Below are 18,518 nucleotides of genomic sequence, written 5' to 3'. Positions count from 1 at the left end.
AGTTCAATAAATGAACTCAAAATCAGTCATAATGAGCTATACCTTTCACTTGGACATAATGGCGGGTAGGAGGAAGTCAAAAATCAAATATTTAGGATTTGATTTGACCCCCTGCCACTACATCAAGTATTATTGTATGGTACTATTTTTATAATTGTTCATGAGATATGAACATGTATTTATGAGAGATGTGAAATTATTAGAAAGGTGAGTAGAGTTATATATAGGGATAAGCCCATGCACAATAAAGATGAAAGACCTGATTGAGGTAAGCCTCACTCTCTCTCCAATTTAAAGTTTAGGAATTCAGACCCAACCTTGGATTAGTGAGTAGCTTCAATTTTAAAAAAGTTAAGAATACTAACCAATCTTTATTAGAGAGCTATAAGTGTGCAAAAGCCTATAATCATCATAATGAACTTTGTTAATCCCTAATACCTCAAAATATGTGCAAAAGTTAGACAAAATCACGAATTAAATAGCGTGCGGGTTTAGGCGACGCAATCACTTGAGAGGTTCAAAACAAACTCATGGCCAAACAGATTTGTGTCATAGTGACCAGGAAATCAATTAATTAGGTCGAGGCACCTCGCAGTCAGAGCCCGGATGAGATGCGGATCGATGGACTGAACTTTAATAGTTGCGTCTGGAAACGTAAGTTAACATTTTTAAAATATACAATTTATTTAATTAAATTGGGATCAATCGTGGCGATGGCACAGATCCGGGCGACAACGGATGAAGAATTAAGAAATTGGCCTCGATGTTCGCCCAAACGACGCCAGATTTGACGACCGAACTTCGTGTTTCCGTTCAAAACCGTCGTCAATACCATAAATACACTATCAAATTTTCTAGAGAAAATTATATGGGCAAAATCGACACATGAACGAGACAAGATGGCACAAACTTTGGAGGCAATCGCCTATAATCATCAATATGAATTTTCCTAAAAATGTCCGAACATAAATATAATTGAAATAATTTTTTATAATCAATTATCATGTTGGTGCTTGTTTCATTGACTGTAAACTGTTGCTTATTTCTTATAAATTATTTTTGTATTTTTATTAACTTTAGCTCATAATAGTAAGTTGGTTTGTCACGCCGCGACCCGACGGGGATGGATCCCGCCCGAACCGGATCGTGACAGAACTTCTTTATCCAATGGATCTGGCTTTTGGAATTTGGTTCTGAACTGCATCTTCCAAAATAAATTAACTCAACCATGACACACAAACACAGAACAACAGAGCTACTATAAGTCACCAATTTGCAGCGGAACAAAACAATACTATATTTTCCTTTCTTTCCTCAAAAACAAATCATCTACAAATACGGTACATGGCTAGCAGAAAAAAAAAAACCCAGAATGAAAAGCCATGACCGTACAAAATCAAAAGTACAAGAACAATACTATACGGATCAGAACCCTGAACTCTAGTCCTGGGGACTTTCATTCCCGTTTTCCAGAACCGCTGAAACCACTAAGAAAATCAAGGGTGAGCTCACAGCTCAGCAAAGCAATAAACAAACCACCAATACTAAACTCTCAGAATCCAATAACCACCTCAGCAGACAGAAATCAAATCAGAAATCGGAAACGAAATCAATCACGGATCAGAACAGAAAATCGAAAATCAGAACTTATACGGACAGATATCAAATCAGAATCAGAGTCGTACAGATCAAGATCAACAGAGACAGAATAACATCAACAGAGTCAGAGTCATACAGAAATCAGAAATCAGAAATTTCAGGATCATATCAGAACAGAAATGGTTAACGGAAACAGAAATCGAATCAGAAACAAGAACAGATCAGAATCACAATTTGCTTACAGAAACAGATACAGAAATCAGAATCAGATCAATATTTCATATCATAATCTCTAAATGCCCTGACACTCTGACGGAATCTCCCTACGGATTCCGGCCCCTTATGCCTCCTTCCCAGACACTGACTGAAAATCGCATAGGATCCAGGCCCCTTATACCTCCCTATTGGCTCACGGCACCAGAACAAATGGCTTATAGCACCCAAGAACAGAATTCATCGGTTCCGGAACAGAACAGATATCAGATTTCTTCAGATTTGAGCTCATTTTCAGATTTTCCCCAAGACACTAACTGAAATCTCATAGGATTCAGGCCCCTTATAACTCCCTTTTTTAGCTTATAACACATAGTCATTTCAATTCAGAGAAATCCGGACAAATCAGAAATCAGATAAATCGGGCAGCACAACGGCAGTAAACAGAATTACACAAAATTTCCTCAAATTAAATTTACCAAATTTCCGCACAGAAAATAGAAATCACATTCAGACACTAATTCTAACTGCACAGAAGAATTTACCATTTTCACAGAAAAATTGTAGTCTAAACGAAAACTCCGCCGAATCAAAAATAACCCCGGACAAAAATCTTCCGGAAATAACCAAAATGTGCCACACTCGGCACGTCAACAATAATACGGAAAGTTAACGCGGTAAAAACTGACCAATCAAAAGATACGGACGAAAAACCGTAACGGAAACAAAATCCGGACAGAATATACCGCCCAAACTCCGACGGAACTGAAAATTGGAGAAAGGCGGAATGTGCCTTACCTCGCGTAACAGCAATATTCTGAACAGTCAACTTCGGACAAACGGCTCCGCGTCGTCCGATAATCAACCTTTTTCCAAATCTCTCGACTTTCTCTCTCCTCAGAAAATCAGATTATTTTTAATTTGATTTTTCTCATCTCTTCCAAAACGACTGATTTCAAGCTTTATAATACTCAGGATCGGCCCGGCCGATCGCCAAGATCGTCCGGGACGATCAGACCAAAAATCGATCGTCCCGATTCGCCCTGGACGATTGCCAGAACTATTCTCAGGCCGATATTATTTTACAGTGCCGATCGCCTGGCGATGTCCAAATGGCCTGGACGATGTGTAACAGAAAATCACCTGGAGCAAAACTGGGCAAAAATCTAGCAAAATACAACTGATCGTCCCAGGGACGATCCAGCATCGTCCTGGACGATCCTGGAGCAGATTTTTGATATTACAGTTGTAAACTGCACGGAAAGAGAAAATAGGATAGTGGGCATTAGGCAGAAGGTTGCTGTCCCTTTCCATGTACATACATTTTGGGTGAACATAGAGATCAAAGTAGAAGCTGTACAACACTTTTGGGTAATGCAACTACTTATTTGATTTTAGTAAGCTTGTATTTTATCTAATGTGTTAAAATGTTTTAAATAATGCTTTCAGTTATGAAAAGATTCTTTGTCTTAAGCATTTGAAAAACTTAAGATTTTTGGGATGAGGTTATGAATTGACTATTTCTATCTCACTTGGTTCCTGATTAAAAGTATCTCAGGATGGGTGCTAGTAAGAGATAGAGTATGTTTCGATTCTCTTTCTTGTTACACTGCTAAATATAACTATAGGGGGTCAAATGGGGTGTGAACAGTGTTGGGGGAGCAGCTATGGAGCTAGCGAGAAGTGGATGAACAAAAACACCAGCTGAGAAGAAGCAAGCCGGAGACAAGGCAAATTCAAGACGTTATCATAAATGCTACTTTTTTGGTACCACAAAAAAGAGATAAAGCCTGATGCACATTTCAAGAGAAGGACCCAAGGATAGGGGGATTGGGAGGCATGCCCTCGAGGGGATTCAAGCTGATTCGACTAAGGTAGAACTATTTAGGAGAAAGATGGAGACTAGGGAAAATATGCTCTCTGAATATGTGATGAGAAGTTTTGCAGCGCGAGCAGCTGCAAAAAAGAGACCTATTTGCTTTAGGTACTTATGTAACTTGATGAGGAGGAAGGAAGATCTAGAGGAGGAAAAGGTAGGTTGAGGAGAGAGCATTATGCATCTTAGATGTGGTAAGAAGGTTTCCTTAGAATCAGTGGTATGGAGTTTACCTCAATTATGCAACATGAAGGTAGAGGGGATAGTAAGAAAAATCAAATGAATATATATGGTGGACCATGGAGGCAACCTACAATTTCACTTCTCCAATTAAGTGGTTTGACCAATTGGGCTGAAGTTGGCGACACCGAGTTATTTTTTGGGTGATGTGGGAATGGGGAAGGCGGAAAAAGTAGAGCTATGCCTAGGGGATGATGCGTGACACTGCAAGAGATCGAGATGAGGAGTTTTCATATGAAGTTAGGGAGCACAGATGTAATTTTGGGCATGAAGTGTTTGCAAAATCCTGGGGGGACCAAAGGTGGATAGAAGACATTGATATGGAATTCATGGTGGGAAGGGGGAAGGTGAGGATCGGGGGGATCTTAATTTGTCCACATTAGGATTTCTCTTAGAACCATTGTGAGGACAATCTAGGGAGCAAGATGGGATTCTTTGGCGGAGCTCTAGAGCTTGAAGAGAGGGGGCACTAGAGGTTTGGATGAAGTCTGCTATCGTAGAGAGAGAACTTAGTAATACTTTACAGGAGAGAAGGTTGCTGGAAGAGGATCAAGTTGTTCCTTCATTTTTTTCAAGTTGTGGTTGATGCGTGGACAAATGGAAGATAGGCTTGGTCATGTTGAACAGCAAAAGAAACCTATGAAATGGGGTCTGAACAATTCTCCTATTGCATACCTCTGCGGCTTTCATTGCTAAACTTAGAGAGAGAGTGAATGGTCTAAGCAAAAGCTCATGTAGTTCTTACATGGGCAGAAGAGATTCCTCAAAACTGGAACTCCTGGTAGCAGCTATTTCCATGCTGAGTTGAAGCATGGGAACAAATAGAAAAATTAGCTCATTAATTTTTAAACTTGACTTTTCTCCTTCCCCCCTTTATTCTTCTCATTTCTCTGTAATTTCACTTGCCTTTTCCTCTTCCTGTTGCCTCTTGGACTGCTGCGGATTCCCTGCTGGTTTTGGCCCTTTGGTTTCCTCTTGAATTTATTGCCATGTGGTCCCCCTTTTACCGAAATGAATATGGCTGTTTGGTCCCTGTGCTTGGCTGCTGGGATCCGTGACTTCCCTGCTTGGAACTATGGCTTTATTCCCTCTTTCTTTTGCTGTGCCGTTTGGGATTTTGGTATAGTGACTGTTGGTCTTTCAATTCCCTCATTTATTTGAGTATATGAAGAGATTTTGGGGGCTGTTTTTGGACAAAATTTGAACAGTTTTAAGTGGCTTTTTTTAAGGGAATTCCAAGAGACTTTTACTGATTTCTGGACAGATTTCTACTGCAGTTTTTAGATGCCTTTTGGCATTCTATTTTCAGCTTTTATTTAATGTTTTGGGGCTGTTTGTATTCCCCTCTTATGTCTATTAATAGGAGTTGTTTTGTAATGTTTTAGAGAGGTTATGATGATAATTTTTTTGACAAAACCTGAGAGGTTTTCCTTGGAAAAAGCTTGAGAGCTTTGTTCCACTTCTTCTTCTACTTCTATGGAAATCTTGCGAGCTCTTTTCAACCTTCGTCTTGGCTTCTAATCTCTTTCGTCTTTCCGCAAGTATCCACTCCATTGTATCCTTCGTCTCTTGAAAAAGCAAGTTTAGGTGTGTGTCCAAGTTTGTAAGTGACATGAAATGTAAGAGTTTTCTCTAATATTATGAAAGTGTCTTTGTTTCTTATTTTGTGTCTTTTTAGAATTTGGTAAATTTCTTTAGCATTTTTAGTATTTCTTTTATATATGAAGTCTTCTAATTTTGTGATAAAAAATTTGGGTCACTTACCAAATTTTTGATTGCATCAATTTTTGTATCAAAGCAAGTTAGGAAGTCCTAGGTTTGTGAGTCATTTTGTCAAGTCAAGTTGTGAGTCTTGTTGTGTGAGTCTTGTAAGTCTTGTGAGTCTTAGTTTCATGTTAGTTTTGTTTTGAGTCATGTTTGTCATTTGAGTCTTGGTGTCTCTTGGTGCAACGCTTTTAGAACAAAGCTAACTCATCGGGAGATGAGTTCTCAAGAAGGGGAGTCTGATGTAGGCAAAGGGGGGTCAACTCAAGCCCAAAATAAATTGATTTTTGGCTTCCCTTGAGTCTACAAGCTCAATAAATTTTGAGCTGGAATTTAGCTCATTTATGAGCTGGTTTTTAGTTCATTTATTAAACTAAAGGTTAGCTCATTATTAGCTAGATTTTAGTTCATTTATTATCTTATTTATGTAGCTTTATCTTTTAAAATTCTATGTTTGTCTTTTGGGATTCCAAAATGGCTTTTGGAAACCCAAGAAAATGTGTTTTCCCATGACATGGCTCTTTGGCTTCCACAGGTGGCTGTTTTCCGTGCAAAGCTCCTTGGTTCTCACAGTGGCTGTTGGTTTTCTGAGCTTGGGGGGTTTTCCCGTGGCTTTGGCGCCTCGGTTCCGTGCGGCTCCTTTGGTTCCCGTGGTTGCTCCTTCGGTTCCTAGGCTTGGGTTGTTTTCAGTGAATGCATGGGGGGATTTCCATGCTTGTGTTGCTTGGATTCGTGTGTGAATTTAATGACATGTCTTTTTGTATTCCCTTCTCATACCTATAAATATGAGATGTTTAAGAGTTGTAATGTAATGTTTATGTGAATGATTTTTGGAAATGTAAACCTGCGGGTTTCGTTGGAAAAGCTTGCGGGCTTTGTCCACCTTCTTTCTCATCCCCACCGGAAATCTTGCAAGCTCTTTCCAACCTTCGTCTTGGCTTCTAATCTCTTTCGTCTCTCCACAAGTATCCACTCCATTGTATCCTTCGTTTCTTGAAAAAGCAAGTTTAGTTGTGTGTCCAAGTTTGTAAGTGTTGTTTGTAAGTGACATGAAATGTAAGAGTTTTCTCTAATATTATGAAAGTGTTTTTGTTTCTTATTTTGTATCTTTTTAGAATTTGGTGAATTTCTTTAGCATTTTTAGTATTTCTTTTATATAGGAAGTCATCTAATTTTGTGATAAAAAATTTGGGTCCCTTCCCAAATTTTTGATTGCATCAATTTTGGTATCAGAGCAAGTTAGGAAGTCCTAGGATTTGGTTGTCAAGTCTTGTTTTAGTTTATCAAAGTCAAGACTTGTCGTGAGTCTTATTTTGAGTCTAAATTTTTTAGGTTGAGTCTTTTAAAGTCCTTTGAATCTTTTTTTTTTTTTTGAGTCATTTAAAAAATGGAATAAGACAAAAAAATCGAAGAAAGCAAGCCAGATGAAATTGAAGATTCAATGGATAGATGGATTCCATCAAAGTCAACACATCCTTTGGAGTATGAGCTGTACAAGCTTCAATCATGGATGCACATACGTACATAAAGGTACTTCAAGAAAAAGCAACGCTTACAAGATAAATTCCTGAGAGAACGAGATGAGATCATGCAAAAATATGAAGATTTGATCAATGAATGTGATGCGCCGTCTTCACCTCCTCGAAAGAAACTAAGTGATGTGAAACGTAAATGCCATATACTTGCCTAGGTGGCAAGATTAAGTAAAGCCAAATCAATTTGGGGAGAGAGAATGGAAATCTGAAATTAAGGAGTAATTAAAGCTAATTCAAATTCAAATTTTGAATTTGAATTGTCATTAATTGGGAGGATTAAATGATTAATTGATTTAAATCTGAAATTAAATTTCAGATTTAAATTAATGGTTATTGGCTTAATTGGAGAGACGAATTTAAGGAGTAATTAATGCTAATTCAAATTCAAATTTTGAATTTGAATTGTCATTAATTGTGAGCCTCTCCTAATTAAGAAATTTCTTTATTCCAAGGAGGAAGAGAGGGGGAGGTGGGTCAAATTTTTAAGCTTTTACATTCAAATCAATTTATATAACTAAGCTTCTTTTTTTTTATATATTTTTTTGCACAATTTGATTCCTCCATCAACTATTTTTATTATTAGGGGTTTTTCCTTTGATACTCTAAGCACATCCTGCAATATTCTTAATATCACTAACTTTTTTTTTCTTATAATATTAGCTTATATTAAATTATTCATGTCATAATTATTCTACAAGTTCTATGCTGGTTGTCGACTACCTAATAAAACCCTTTACTTTTCTCATCTAGGATTTGGGGATTTGACAATGACAGTATTAACCAAATGAGTCGGGCCTAAAGCCAAAAATTTGGTTCAATTTTATTTCGACTGATTAAGGCGTAAGTGGATTGGAACAAATAGATTTTAAATTGGATCAAAACTTTTTTCATATAAAACTTATTGTTTAGTTATATATACTATAGTTTGTTGGAATTCTTGCAGTAAGACTGATGTGAAACGTAAATGCCATATACTTGCCTAGGTGGCAAGATTAATTAAAGCCCAAATCAATTTGGGGAGAGAGAATGGAAATCTGAAATTAAGGAGTAATTAAAGATAATTCAAATTCAAATTTTGAATTTGAATTGTCATTAATTGTGAGGATTAAATGATTAATTGATTTAAATCTGAAATTAAATTTCAGATTTAAATTAATGGTTATTGGCTTAATTGTGTCATTAATTGTGAGTAGTAATTAATGCTAATTCAAATTCAAATTTTGAATTTGAATTATCATTAATTGTGAGCCTCTCCTAATTAAGAAATTTCTTTATTCCAAGGAGCAGAGAGAGGGAGGTGGGGTTGGTGAGAGGGGTCGCCCAAGGGAATGGCCGAGCGGCGTGAATTTCTGGACGGCCAACCCAGGCTGGCGGCAAGGAAGAACTTGGGAGGAAAAGCCCGAGCTTGGTAAGGGATGAGAAGTTTGGGGCATCTTGGAATTTCTAACCTCCACACTCTTAAACTTCAGATCTCAAGAGATTGTAGGGATGTCAGAACTTCACACAGAGATCCACGAAACTCTCCTCAAGAACTCACAAAGAGATCTTGAGAATCTCGGAACTCACAAAGAGATCCGCGAAACTCTCCTCAAGAACTCACAAAGAGATCTTGGGAAAGTCGGAACTCACAAAGAGATCCTTCTGAACTCACTAAGAGATCAACACGAAAATAAAATTTTCCATTATCAATAATCCATCCTTCAAATACAAGAGAAGGGGCCTCTATATATCGGCCTCAAGAGAAATTAAAAGACACATTCGCCCCTTGGGCTTACATAAAACAAGAGGGTGAAATGGGAAATTGCAAAACTAAATTAAAATACACTTAATAAACGAAAATAAAGCAAAGTGATCTCGGTCGTCGATCTTCAGCTCCTCGGATTGGCATGGACGGTTGGATGTCCGCATTACCAAGAACTGACTCATCGGGAGCTGAGTCCTCAAGAAGGGGAGTCTGATGCAGGCAAGGGGGGGGGGGGGGTCAAATCAAATCATAATATTTGATTTTTGACTTCTCTAGCTCATTAATGTCAAGTGGAAGATTAGCTCATTATGAGCTGATTTTTTAGTTCATTTATGGAACTAAAGCATTAGCTTATTAATTCTTGAACTTGACATTTCTCCTCCCCCCCCCCTTTATTCTTCTCATTTCTCTGTAATTTCACTTGCCTTTTCCTCTTCCTGTTACCTCTTGGATTGCTGCGATTCCTGCTGGCTTTGACCCCTCGGTTTGCTCCAGAATTACTACCCTGTGGTCCCCCTTTTACCAAAATTTATGGTGGCTGTTTGGCTGCTGGGCTCCGTGATGTATCTGCTTGGAACCGTGGCTTTATTTCCTGTTTCTTTTGCTGTGCCGTTTGGGATTTTGAGAGGTGACTGTTGGTCTTTCAATTCCCTCATTTATTTGAGTATATGAAGAGATTTTGGGGCTATTTTTTTGCCAGAATTTGGACAGTTTTTGGGACTGATTTGGTGGCTGTTTGGGGAGAATTTCAAGAGTTTTTTACTGTTTTATGTGCAGTTTTCTATTGCAGTTTTTGGGTGTCTTTTAGCCTTATTCTTGGTGTCTTTTAACCTCCCTAATATTTGGGCTGTTTGGCTGCCCTTTTTGTGCCTATAAATAGTGTTGTTTGTGGTTGTTTTAAGAGAGGTTATGATGATAATTTTTGGGACAAAACCTGAGAGGTTTTCCTTGGAAAAGCTTGAGAGCTTTGTTCCACTTCTTCTTCTACTTCTATGGAAATCTTGCGAGCTCTTTCCAACCTTCGTCTTGGCTTCTAATCTCTTTCTTCTATCCGCAAGTACCACCCCACCTGTATCCTTCTTCTCAAACAAGAAATACAACTTTAGGTGTTTATCTTGTTAGAATCGTTTGTAGGGTGTTTGTGTTTCTAAGTGTCTTGTAAGCATCTTTAATGTTATGTCAAAAGTTTGTAAGTCCTTTTATATGATATAAAAAGTTTGTTTTTGTTTTAATTTGTCGAGTTTTGTGAGTTCTTGATATTTTCTAGATCTTAGAAAGAGTCTTCTTTTGTGATCAAAAATTTGGGTCCCTCTCCCAAATTTTTGATTGCATCAATTTTGGTATCAGAGCAAGTTAGGAAGTACTAGGATTTAGTTGTAAGTCTTGTCATAAGTCTTAAGTTGAGTCTAAGTTTAGGTTGAAATTTTTGAGTCTTTTTTTTAGTCTGTCAAAAAATGGAAAACAACAAAAAAATGACTTCATTCATGGAAGAAAACGATCATGGCAATCCTGATGTCCTTCTTCCGTTGGACAGATGGATTCCTACAGAAGGCGATTCAACTAATCCACTTCAAGACCGTCTATACAAGTTTCAATATCCCATGTTCTTTTGTGATCAAAAATTCGAGAAGTGGAAGACATATCTACAAAGGCAGTTCGAGAAAGAGCAAGAAGATATCCTAAAAAAAATTAATAAGTTGGATGATCAGTATGCACCTCCTCGAAAGAAATCAAGAACTGACTCATCGGGAGTTGAGTCCTCAAGAAGGGGAGTCTGATGTAGGCAAGGGGGGGGGGTCAAATCAAATCCTAATATTTGATTTTTGACTTCTCTAGCTCATTATGTCAAGTGGAAGGTTAGCTCATTATGAGCTGATTTTTAGTTCATTTATTAAACTAAAAATTAGCTCATTAATTTTTAAACTTTGCTTTTCTCCTTCCCCCTCTTATTCTTCTCATTTCTCTGTAATTTCACTTGCCTTTTCCTCTTCCTGTTGCCTCTTGGACTGCTGCGGATTCCCTGCTGGTTTTGGCCCTTTGGTTTGCTCTTGAATTTATTGCCCTGTGGTCCCCCTTTTACCGAAATGAATATGGCTGTTTGGTCCCTGTGCTTGGCTGCTGGGATCCGTGACTTCCCTGCTTGGAACTATGGCTTTATTCCCTCTTTCTTTTGCTGTGCCGTTTGGGATTTTGGTATAGTGACTGTTGGTCTTTCAATTCCCTCATTTATTTGAGTATATGAAGAGATTTTGGGGGCTGTTTTTGGACAGAATTTGAACAATTTTAAGTGGCTGTTTGGTGGCTGTTTTTGGGGAAATTCCAAGAGACTTTTATTGATTTCTAGACAGATTTCTACTGCAGTTTTTAGGTGCCTTTTGGCCTTCTATTTTCAGCTTTTAATTAATGTTTTGGGGCTGTTTGTATTCCCCTCTTATGTCTATAAATAGTAGTTGTTTAATATTTTAGAGAGGTTATGATGATAATTTTTGGGACAAAACCTGAGAGGTTTTCCTTGGAAATAGCTTGAGAGCTTTGTTCCACTTCTTCTTCTACTTCTATGAAAATCTTGCGAGCTCTTTCCAACCTTCGTCTTGGCTTCTAATCTCTTTCGTCTCTCCGCAAGTATCCACTCCATTGTACCCTTCGTCTCTTGAAAAAGCAAGTTTAGGTGTGTGTCCAAGTTTGTAAGTGACATTAAATATAAGAGTTTTCTCTAATATTATGAAAGTGTCTTTGTTTTTTATTTTGTGTCTTTTTAGAATTTGGTGAATTTCTTTAGCATTTTTTAGTATTTCTTTTATATAGGAAGTCTTCTAATTTTGTGATAAAAAAATTTTTGATTGCATCAATACTTGAGGAACCAACAAGTAAATACATAATGAAATGGAATTTAGATTATCAAAATCATATACCATATGATGTTGCAATTATATCAGATTTTATTATTTCTTATGTCATAGTTTGTGTATCTCACATCTTTAGAAATTGGTTCTCCTAGACCTGCATTCTTTTCCTTTTGTAAACATCCTAAAGGTAGGAATTTTATGTATATATTTTTGTAAACAACAAGCTTAAGTAAATCCAATAAAATTTTAAATGCTTTACCTCTACCATCCTTCTCCTCATTCTACCTAACTCCTTCCCTTACCTCTCTTTCCTCTTCCTTCCTTGTTTTCCCTACTGGATTCAACAACTGATATCAGTAAATTAACAGCATCCAATATTGATCGTAGAAAACCTGAATTCCAGCAGACCTCCATTCATAACACTCATATTTCAGCATGTTTCTTACAAATTTTAGCAAAATTTCAGCCCTTACCTTTAGTGCTTTCTTACCTTACTGTTTTCTGAAGTTTTTTCATCTCTTTTTTCACTGATTAACAACTCCTGCAGCAGTCCCCCTTCAATGTACACTGCAGCAGTCCCTTATCTTAACTTAGAAATTGTCTATTTCGTGAATCCTTCCAGTAACATGCAGCAGCTCTAGCATTAAACACCTCCGTCTTCTAGTTGCTCTCCCGCTGCCTTGCTGCCAAACTTCAGAAAACAGAGAGCAATGACAGTTTGGAGGAAAGAATAGGCTAGTGCTCACTTTGCTTAATATTATATTCTTATTAACCCTCCACTACACATCCATTAACCTCCTTTTTGCACATTCAACCGTTGGATGAAAGCAGCCACTGCATGGGGTTTTAAGTGGCAATAGCTGTAGCAGCTATTAAATGAAATGTTGAATGGTTGTAGTGGCTCAAATAAAAAGGTATACATATATTTTGGATGTATATACTTATGTACATCAAATGGATAAATGATAACTAGAATTTAATAAAAACAGGGAATGATTTGTGGAAAATTTATGCTTGCATTTGACAAAATTTTGGATATTATACGTTGTGGCCTCAATAACTGGATAATGGCCCTGATCTCTGGCTGAGCCCTTTCATGAAATTTCTCTCCAGCACTGTCTCAAATAGGCTCCCCAATCGGCTAGAAAGGTACTCAAATCTCTTCTGATAATCCATCATTGTCCCTTTTCTAAACCAGAGCAAAGAATTGCTCGTATAAGTCTCATTCCTAACTAGTTTGGAAGCATTCTAATAAACTATCTTTGAAAGGTGGTTTCAATGCAAAAGCAAGGGCTCTCCTACGAATACTACTAGGAGATCGTAGCGGGATCCCTCCACAATCGGATTGGATCTCTTATGTCTCGCCACTGATACCAAGACAAGGCCTTCCCCTCTGAGCATAAAGCCGTCGTTGTGAGTCTCTCCTCCTCCGTCAGTGCATTCACCACAAAGTATCTCTCCACTCTATAGATTCACCCATGAGCATCTGCCCCTTCAAAAACAGGCATCTTAAGTTTCTCACTACTACATCCCCTCTGCCCCAACTTTCTTGTCCACCTCTAGCTCCTCCCACGTGGCGATTGTTTTGATCTCTCCATTATTTTCCCCCACCTCCTCCTTTCATAGATATCCTCTTCCTCAAAATCAACCCTCCTCATTTCTTCCTCCCAATTTCTCCTCATGTCATATCCTTCACACATTTCTCTTCTGGTTATCAGTTCAAGAGGTGGCATATTTTTCCTGTCGCCCAAGATTTCTACCTTTCGATCATCCCCCATTGTGTCGATATTGGTGTTTCTCCCACTTCCTTGGCCATCCGTTGGTTCTCTTTCCTCCGTTGTTGCTGGTTGGGTGTGAAACTTCAATATTTTCTTCTTCATTCCCTCTAAGTTAGAAAACCTTCCTTCCATAGATGAAAATCGTTCCTCAATTTTTTATTTGAGTTGACTAACTTTTCCTTCTAGTTTCTCTTTCAAAGCATCCACTTTCTCTGGTGCCATAGATCCTGAATCATGCTCTGATACCAATTTGATAGGAATCTGGCATCCACACAACAAAAGTAGCAATAACGAAGAAAAACGCACTAGAAATCAATGAAAAAGATCTTTATTTTCACACAACAAACCAAGATACAAGTTGATATACTATTCGAGTGGTATATTGGCTCTTCACAAACCTTAGGCACCGCCAGGAATAACTCCAAAGAAAACTATAACAAATACAAATCACATAATGAAAATTAAGCAACCTAAATAGCCTTATATAAGCCTCCCTAATTCCCTCCCAAATCTCACTTCAAAACAATCATCTTTCCTTAAATAATTTTTTCCTAATTCTCTCTCAAATATTCAATTTGCATCCTCCAGAATGTATAGTTCGAGCCGTTGAATTTCTCAATCTTATACTTTGCTTCATCCGTCATTATTGCCACTCGAATCGAACAACCTTGCTCTGATCAGTTGTAGGGGATGGAAGTAAAACATCGTAACGAAACAAACAAGAAAAATAGAAATGCAGCGGAAAGTAAATGACACCGGGATTTAACGCCGAAAAATTCAAAATCGGAAAAAAAAACTATGGAGCCACACCACACCGAGAAGTCCACTATAAAAATTGGGAGAAATATGTACAAACCTCTCTTCTCTTTAACTCTTTTTTTGCTTCTCTCCTATCTTGCACCATTCTCACATGGAAAATACAAGAAAAAATAAAATTAATAACACCAAGAGATGCCACCCCTGAGAAAAATGAGAAAGAAAATTGTTCAGTCCACCTCGAAATGTTGTGACACTAATTTGGAGTGTTGTGATGCTCAAACATCTAATCCCGATTTGTCTGATGATGTTGTGGCGCTCAAACATACAGCGCTGCAGTACTACATATTGCTACGACATCTAATCTAAAGCGCTGTAGCATTTTTCTCTCTATTTTTTCTCTTAGCAAACTTTGCAACACTAGGGCACTCGGGAGCACTGCACAAGGGCGCTCGGGTACACAATATTAGCGCGTTATACAGAAAAAAATTCGGGTGCAAAGCTCCTGAATCCAAGCAGGCAGCAGGATAATTGAGAAATTGACTTGAAGTCCATGATAACAGTACAATACAATTGATCGACACAATCAAATTCCGCACAGACTAACAAATTCAAGTTAATTTCCTTAATCGATGAAAAATACCATCTGCATGAATCAACAAATTCTTGCTTAGCTTGTTCATTCTATATCTTTCCACATTAGGAAATATTTTTTATGCTTGTGGCCAGATGCTAGTGACCATCTTATAATGATGAGAAATAATGCAGTATGAAGATAATTATTTCTGACACAGTGATGATGCATTAGGACATTATTTGATTAAATATACAATTATACATCAAATTTAATACAGCCGAAATGATATATGTACTTTAGATGTTTTTTAGTTGTTAAGTCAATATATCATTTCGGCTTAATGGGCTTAAGCGCCCTTTAGGGTTTTTGTAAGATTAAAGAGCTTAGTTTGGAGATGACTCAGGGAAACTCGAAATATATTGCCATATTATTGACTCAAGGGAATAATTATTAGGAAATTTCCTAAATAATTTTAACAGGGTAAACAAATTTTAAAATATATGAATTTAGTACAAATATAAATTTATTTGAGCTATTTTTGGTCAGTGCTATCAAAATGGTAAAGCACCATCAAGTCAATGTAATTACCTAATGTCCGAGGCGCGAAGTGTCACCCTTTGTGCTTAAGAAAAGTAAATTGATAGAGAAGAAATAAATCTCTTTAAATTAATTTTGTGTGATAATTATTTTCTTACTATGCAGAGTGATGTTGTTGTTGTTGTTGTTGTACTATGCGGAGTGATAATCTCATTCTCAGATTAAACTAAGTAGATAAAATTATTAATTTTCAAAAATTCCATAGTATTTCTCCTTCAAAATTATTGATAATGACTATCTTAAACAAGGTAAAGTACTTAAGTTTGTAGCATGTATAATCTTGGGAATCTATTCTTTTCTTCTTACTATTCCATTTTTCATGATCATTTATACTCTCTTTTCCATCACTAGATTTTGTAGCCCTTTATTTTTGTCCATCTCCTCACACTAATCTTCTTTATCTATGATTTACTTGAAGCTCTTGTAGTAATATTTTCTCTAACTAATCTTCTTTACCTCATGATTTATACAGGGTCAAAAGGGAGGAAGCCAAAATTATTGCATGGGAGAATTTACAAAAAGCAAAAGCTGAGGCTGAAATAAGGAAATTAGAGGTGCCTCTTTCCTTTCTAGTTATCCATCTATTAAGCAGCACAATCTCCTAGTTTCGGCAAATTATTATGTGCGGAGTCCGGACGTCGTCCAGAGGCCAATAAAAATGCGCCTCGTCACTCCAAAAGTGTACCGCGCTTGGTACCAAGTGGTACCGGACGGTTCTCCCGTCCGGTGTCCACACAGAATAATCTCTCCCTAGTTTCTCTGAATTATCATGTTATCAAAGCAGTGTCTTCTGTGGCATCATTTTGATTATTTTGAATTTATATTCTAGATGAAACTAGAAAAGCGAAGATCTTCTTCCATGGACAAGATACTTAAGAAGCTTAAGTCAGCCCAGAAGAAAGCAGAGGAGATGCGAAGTGCTGCGACTGCTAGCCAAATCCAACAGGTTACAAAGACATCCAAGAGGGTCTCATACTTCCGCAGAACTGGACAAATCAGTTCTTTAAGCGAATGCTTCATATGCCATGCTTTCTAGGTTGACACTTCTCATATCTTAAATTGCAAATTCCATCATCTACTTATTGATTGTCTTTTTTTTACCAGAGGCTCATTTTGAAAGAAGGCAGAAGATACCAGGCCTCCATGTAACCTGCATGGGTTCCAGATGAAACTGATCGAGCGACACTTCTGCAAGGAAGATAAAGCTGATAGGTGCTTTACTGGAAGAAACAAATGAACAGCTCCATATTCAAATAGAGGGCAGTGCTGCAAGGCTATGGTTTGTTCAATATTTATTTTGGGCTCATATTTCATTTGATTTTTATCTCATGCATTCAATCCAGAGCAGATGATTTCATTCCTGGGAGAACTGTTTAGCTGATAGTTTATTTTATTTTGTGTGTCTGCTTGTTCTTCTTGACAGTAACTTACCTGTAAACTGCTTCAGTTAAATTTATCAAGTTTTTTCTTTAAAAATTGCTCACCTTCAAAATTTATTTCTATATATAAAAGGGCAATTTTTGAGATTTTTCCCCAACCCCTAAAAATTTGGTTTTGCCACTCTCAATATTTATTTCTACATATGGAAGGGGCAAATTTGAGATTTAGTTTTTTTTTTTTAATTTTTTTATATTTAATAGTTTATATAATAAGTTCGCATATTCTCAAAACTATAGTTGGTTTCGCGCCTGCTTGAACTCAAATAAACAAGAACTATAATAAATGTGCATAAATCAAATTCTAGGTTATATATTATTTTTGAACAAGAATCATAATAAATGTGTAGAAATCAAATTCTAGGTTATATACAATGGATTTGGAGATTTTTGGAGGAGTTTGATTGCAAAAAAAAATCTAAGTTTATATTGTATTTGTTTGAGATATAATGGATAGTACAAAACACAAAATTTAAAAATTACAAAATTTAAAATAAATATAAAACTCTACTACTCACCAAAGTTGTAGTTCTAAAGGAAATCATCAAACCCTTTCTATTTTGGTTGGAACCAAGCTCCAGCCAAAGAATTTTCATTTAAGCTCAATCATAAAAATATCAATCTCGCACACTACCAAAAAATTGGGTTTTCGCAGCACATTTTTTAACTTTTCCCGGCGGTTATAACCGCCATGTTTTTTAATGCAGCGGTTGTAGAACCGCTGTATTTATAATGCGCTGCAAGGGCATTCAGCAGCGGTTTTAGGACCGGCGGGGAAGATATTTACGGATCGCATATTTTGCAGCGGTTATAACCGCTGTAAATGTCCCAGAATTGTGCCAGTTATAACCGCGGCAAGTATGAGCGAAATCGTCAGGTTTTTGCAGCGGTTTTTAAAACCGGTGCAAAGAACCGCTGCGATAGGTCGCGTTTTTTGGTAGTGTCTTCAAAGTATAGCCAAATAAATATTTATTTAAGTTACAAAAGATAAATTTGAATTCTAATGGATGAATATAGTTTTGTATTTTAATATATATGATTTTTAATTGTTTCCACCTTATTGGTTTATATTGATAAACTCGTAGAAGTTATGGTTGATTAATTAAGATATTAAAATAAATAATTCTTCCAAAATTAGACCATGGGGTGTTACAAGGACAACTTCACCAGACAAGTTATTGATCATCTACTCGACTATTATGTTTTGTATGATTATATTTGCACCCAAATTTATAACACTTAAGCTTTGTTTGAGACGGCTTTCTTTCTGCTTCTTAAAGTAGCTTTTTAGTACAAAATTAAAATTTTTATACAATGAAGCTGCTTTCAGAAGTAATAAGAAAGTTGTCCCAAACGAAACCTTATGTTTTATTTGGGATGACTTTTTTATTGCTTCTTAAAACAGTTTTTTAATACAAAGATTTTAATTTTGATATTAGAAAGCTAATTTAAGAAGCAGCAAAAAAAATTGTCCCAAACGAAGTCTTAATCTATGGCCCAAATTTATAAATAGGGTTTCGAGATAAGCACAATTTATATAATTTTCTATAATAAAGT

The 18,518-nt window shown here is 36.8% G+C and overlaps 1 protein-coding gene across 1 annotated transcript in view; it reads left to right on the top strand.

The window, feature by feature from the left end:
* Positions 1–16,973, top strand: part of LOC110091957 — a 25,313-nt gene extending 8,340 nt beyond the window's left edge. The window contains exons 6-8 of the mRNA XM_020816272.2: positions 15,998–16,079; positions 16,355–16,561; positions 16,630–16,973. Of these exons, the coding sequence (XP_020671931.1) occupies positions 15,998–16,079; positions 16,355–16,561 (289 nt within the window). The 3' untranslated portion in view covers positions 16,630–16,973. The remainder of the gene's footprint in view (positions 1–15,997; positions 16,080–16,354; positions 16,562–16,629) is intronic.
* Positions 16,974–18,518: the final 1,545 nt, after the last annotated feature.

This window comes from Dendrobium catenatum, unplaced genomic scaffold (assembly GCF_001605985.2).
Source record: "Dendrobium catenatum unplaced genomic scaffold, ASM160598v2 fragScaff_scaffold_431, whole genome shotgun sequence".
In the NCBI taxonomy this organism is placed as follows: domain Eukaryota; kingdom Viridiplantae; phylum Streptophyta; class Magnoliopsida; order Asparagales; family Orchidaceae; genus Dendrobium; species Dendrobium catenatum.
Note: the sequence above shows the minus strand (reverse complement) of the source record. Positions and strands in the feature narration are given on the sequence as shown.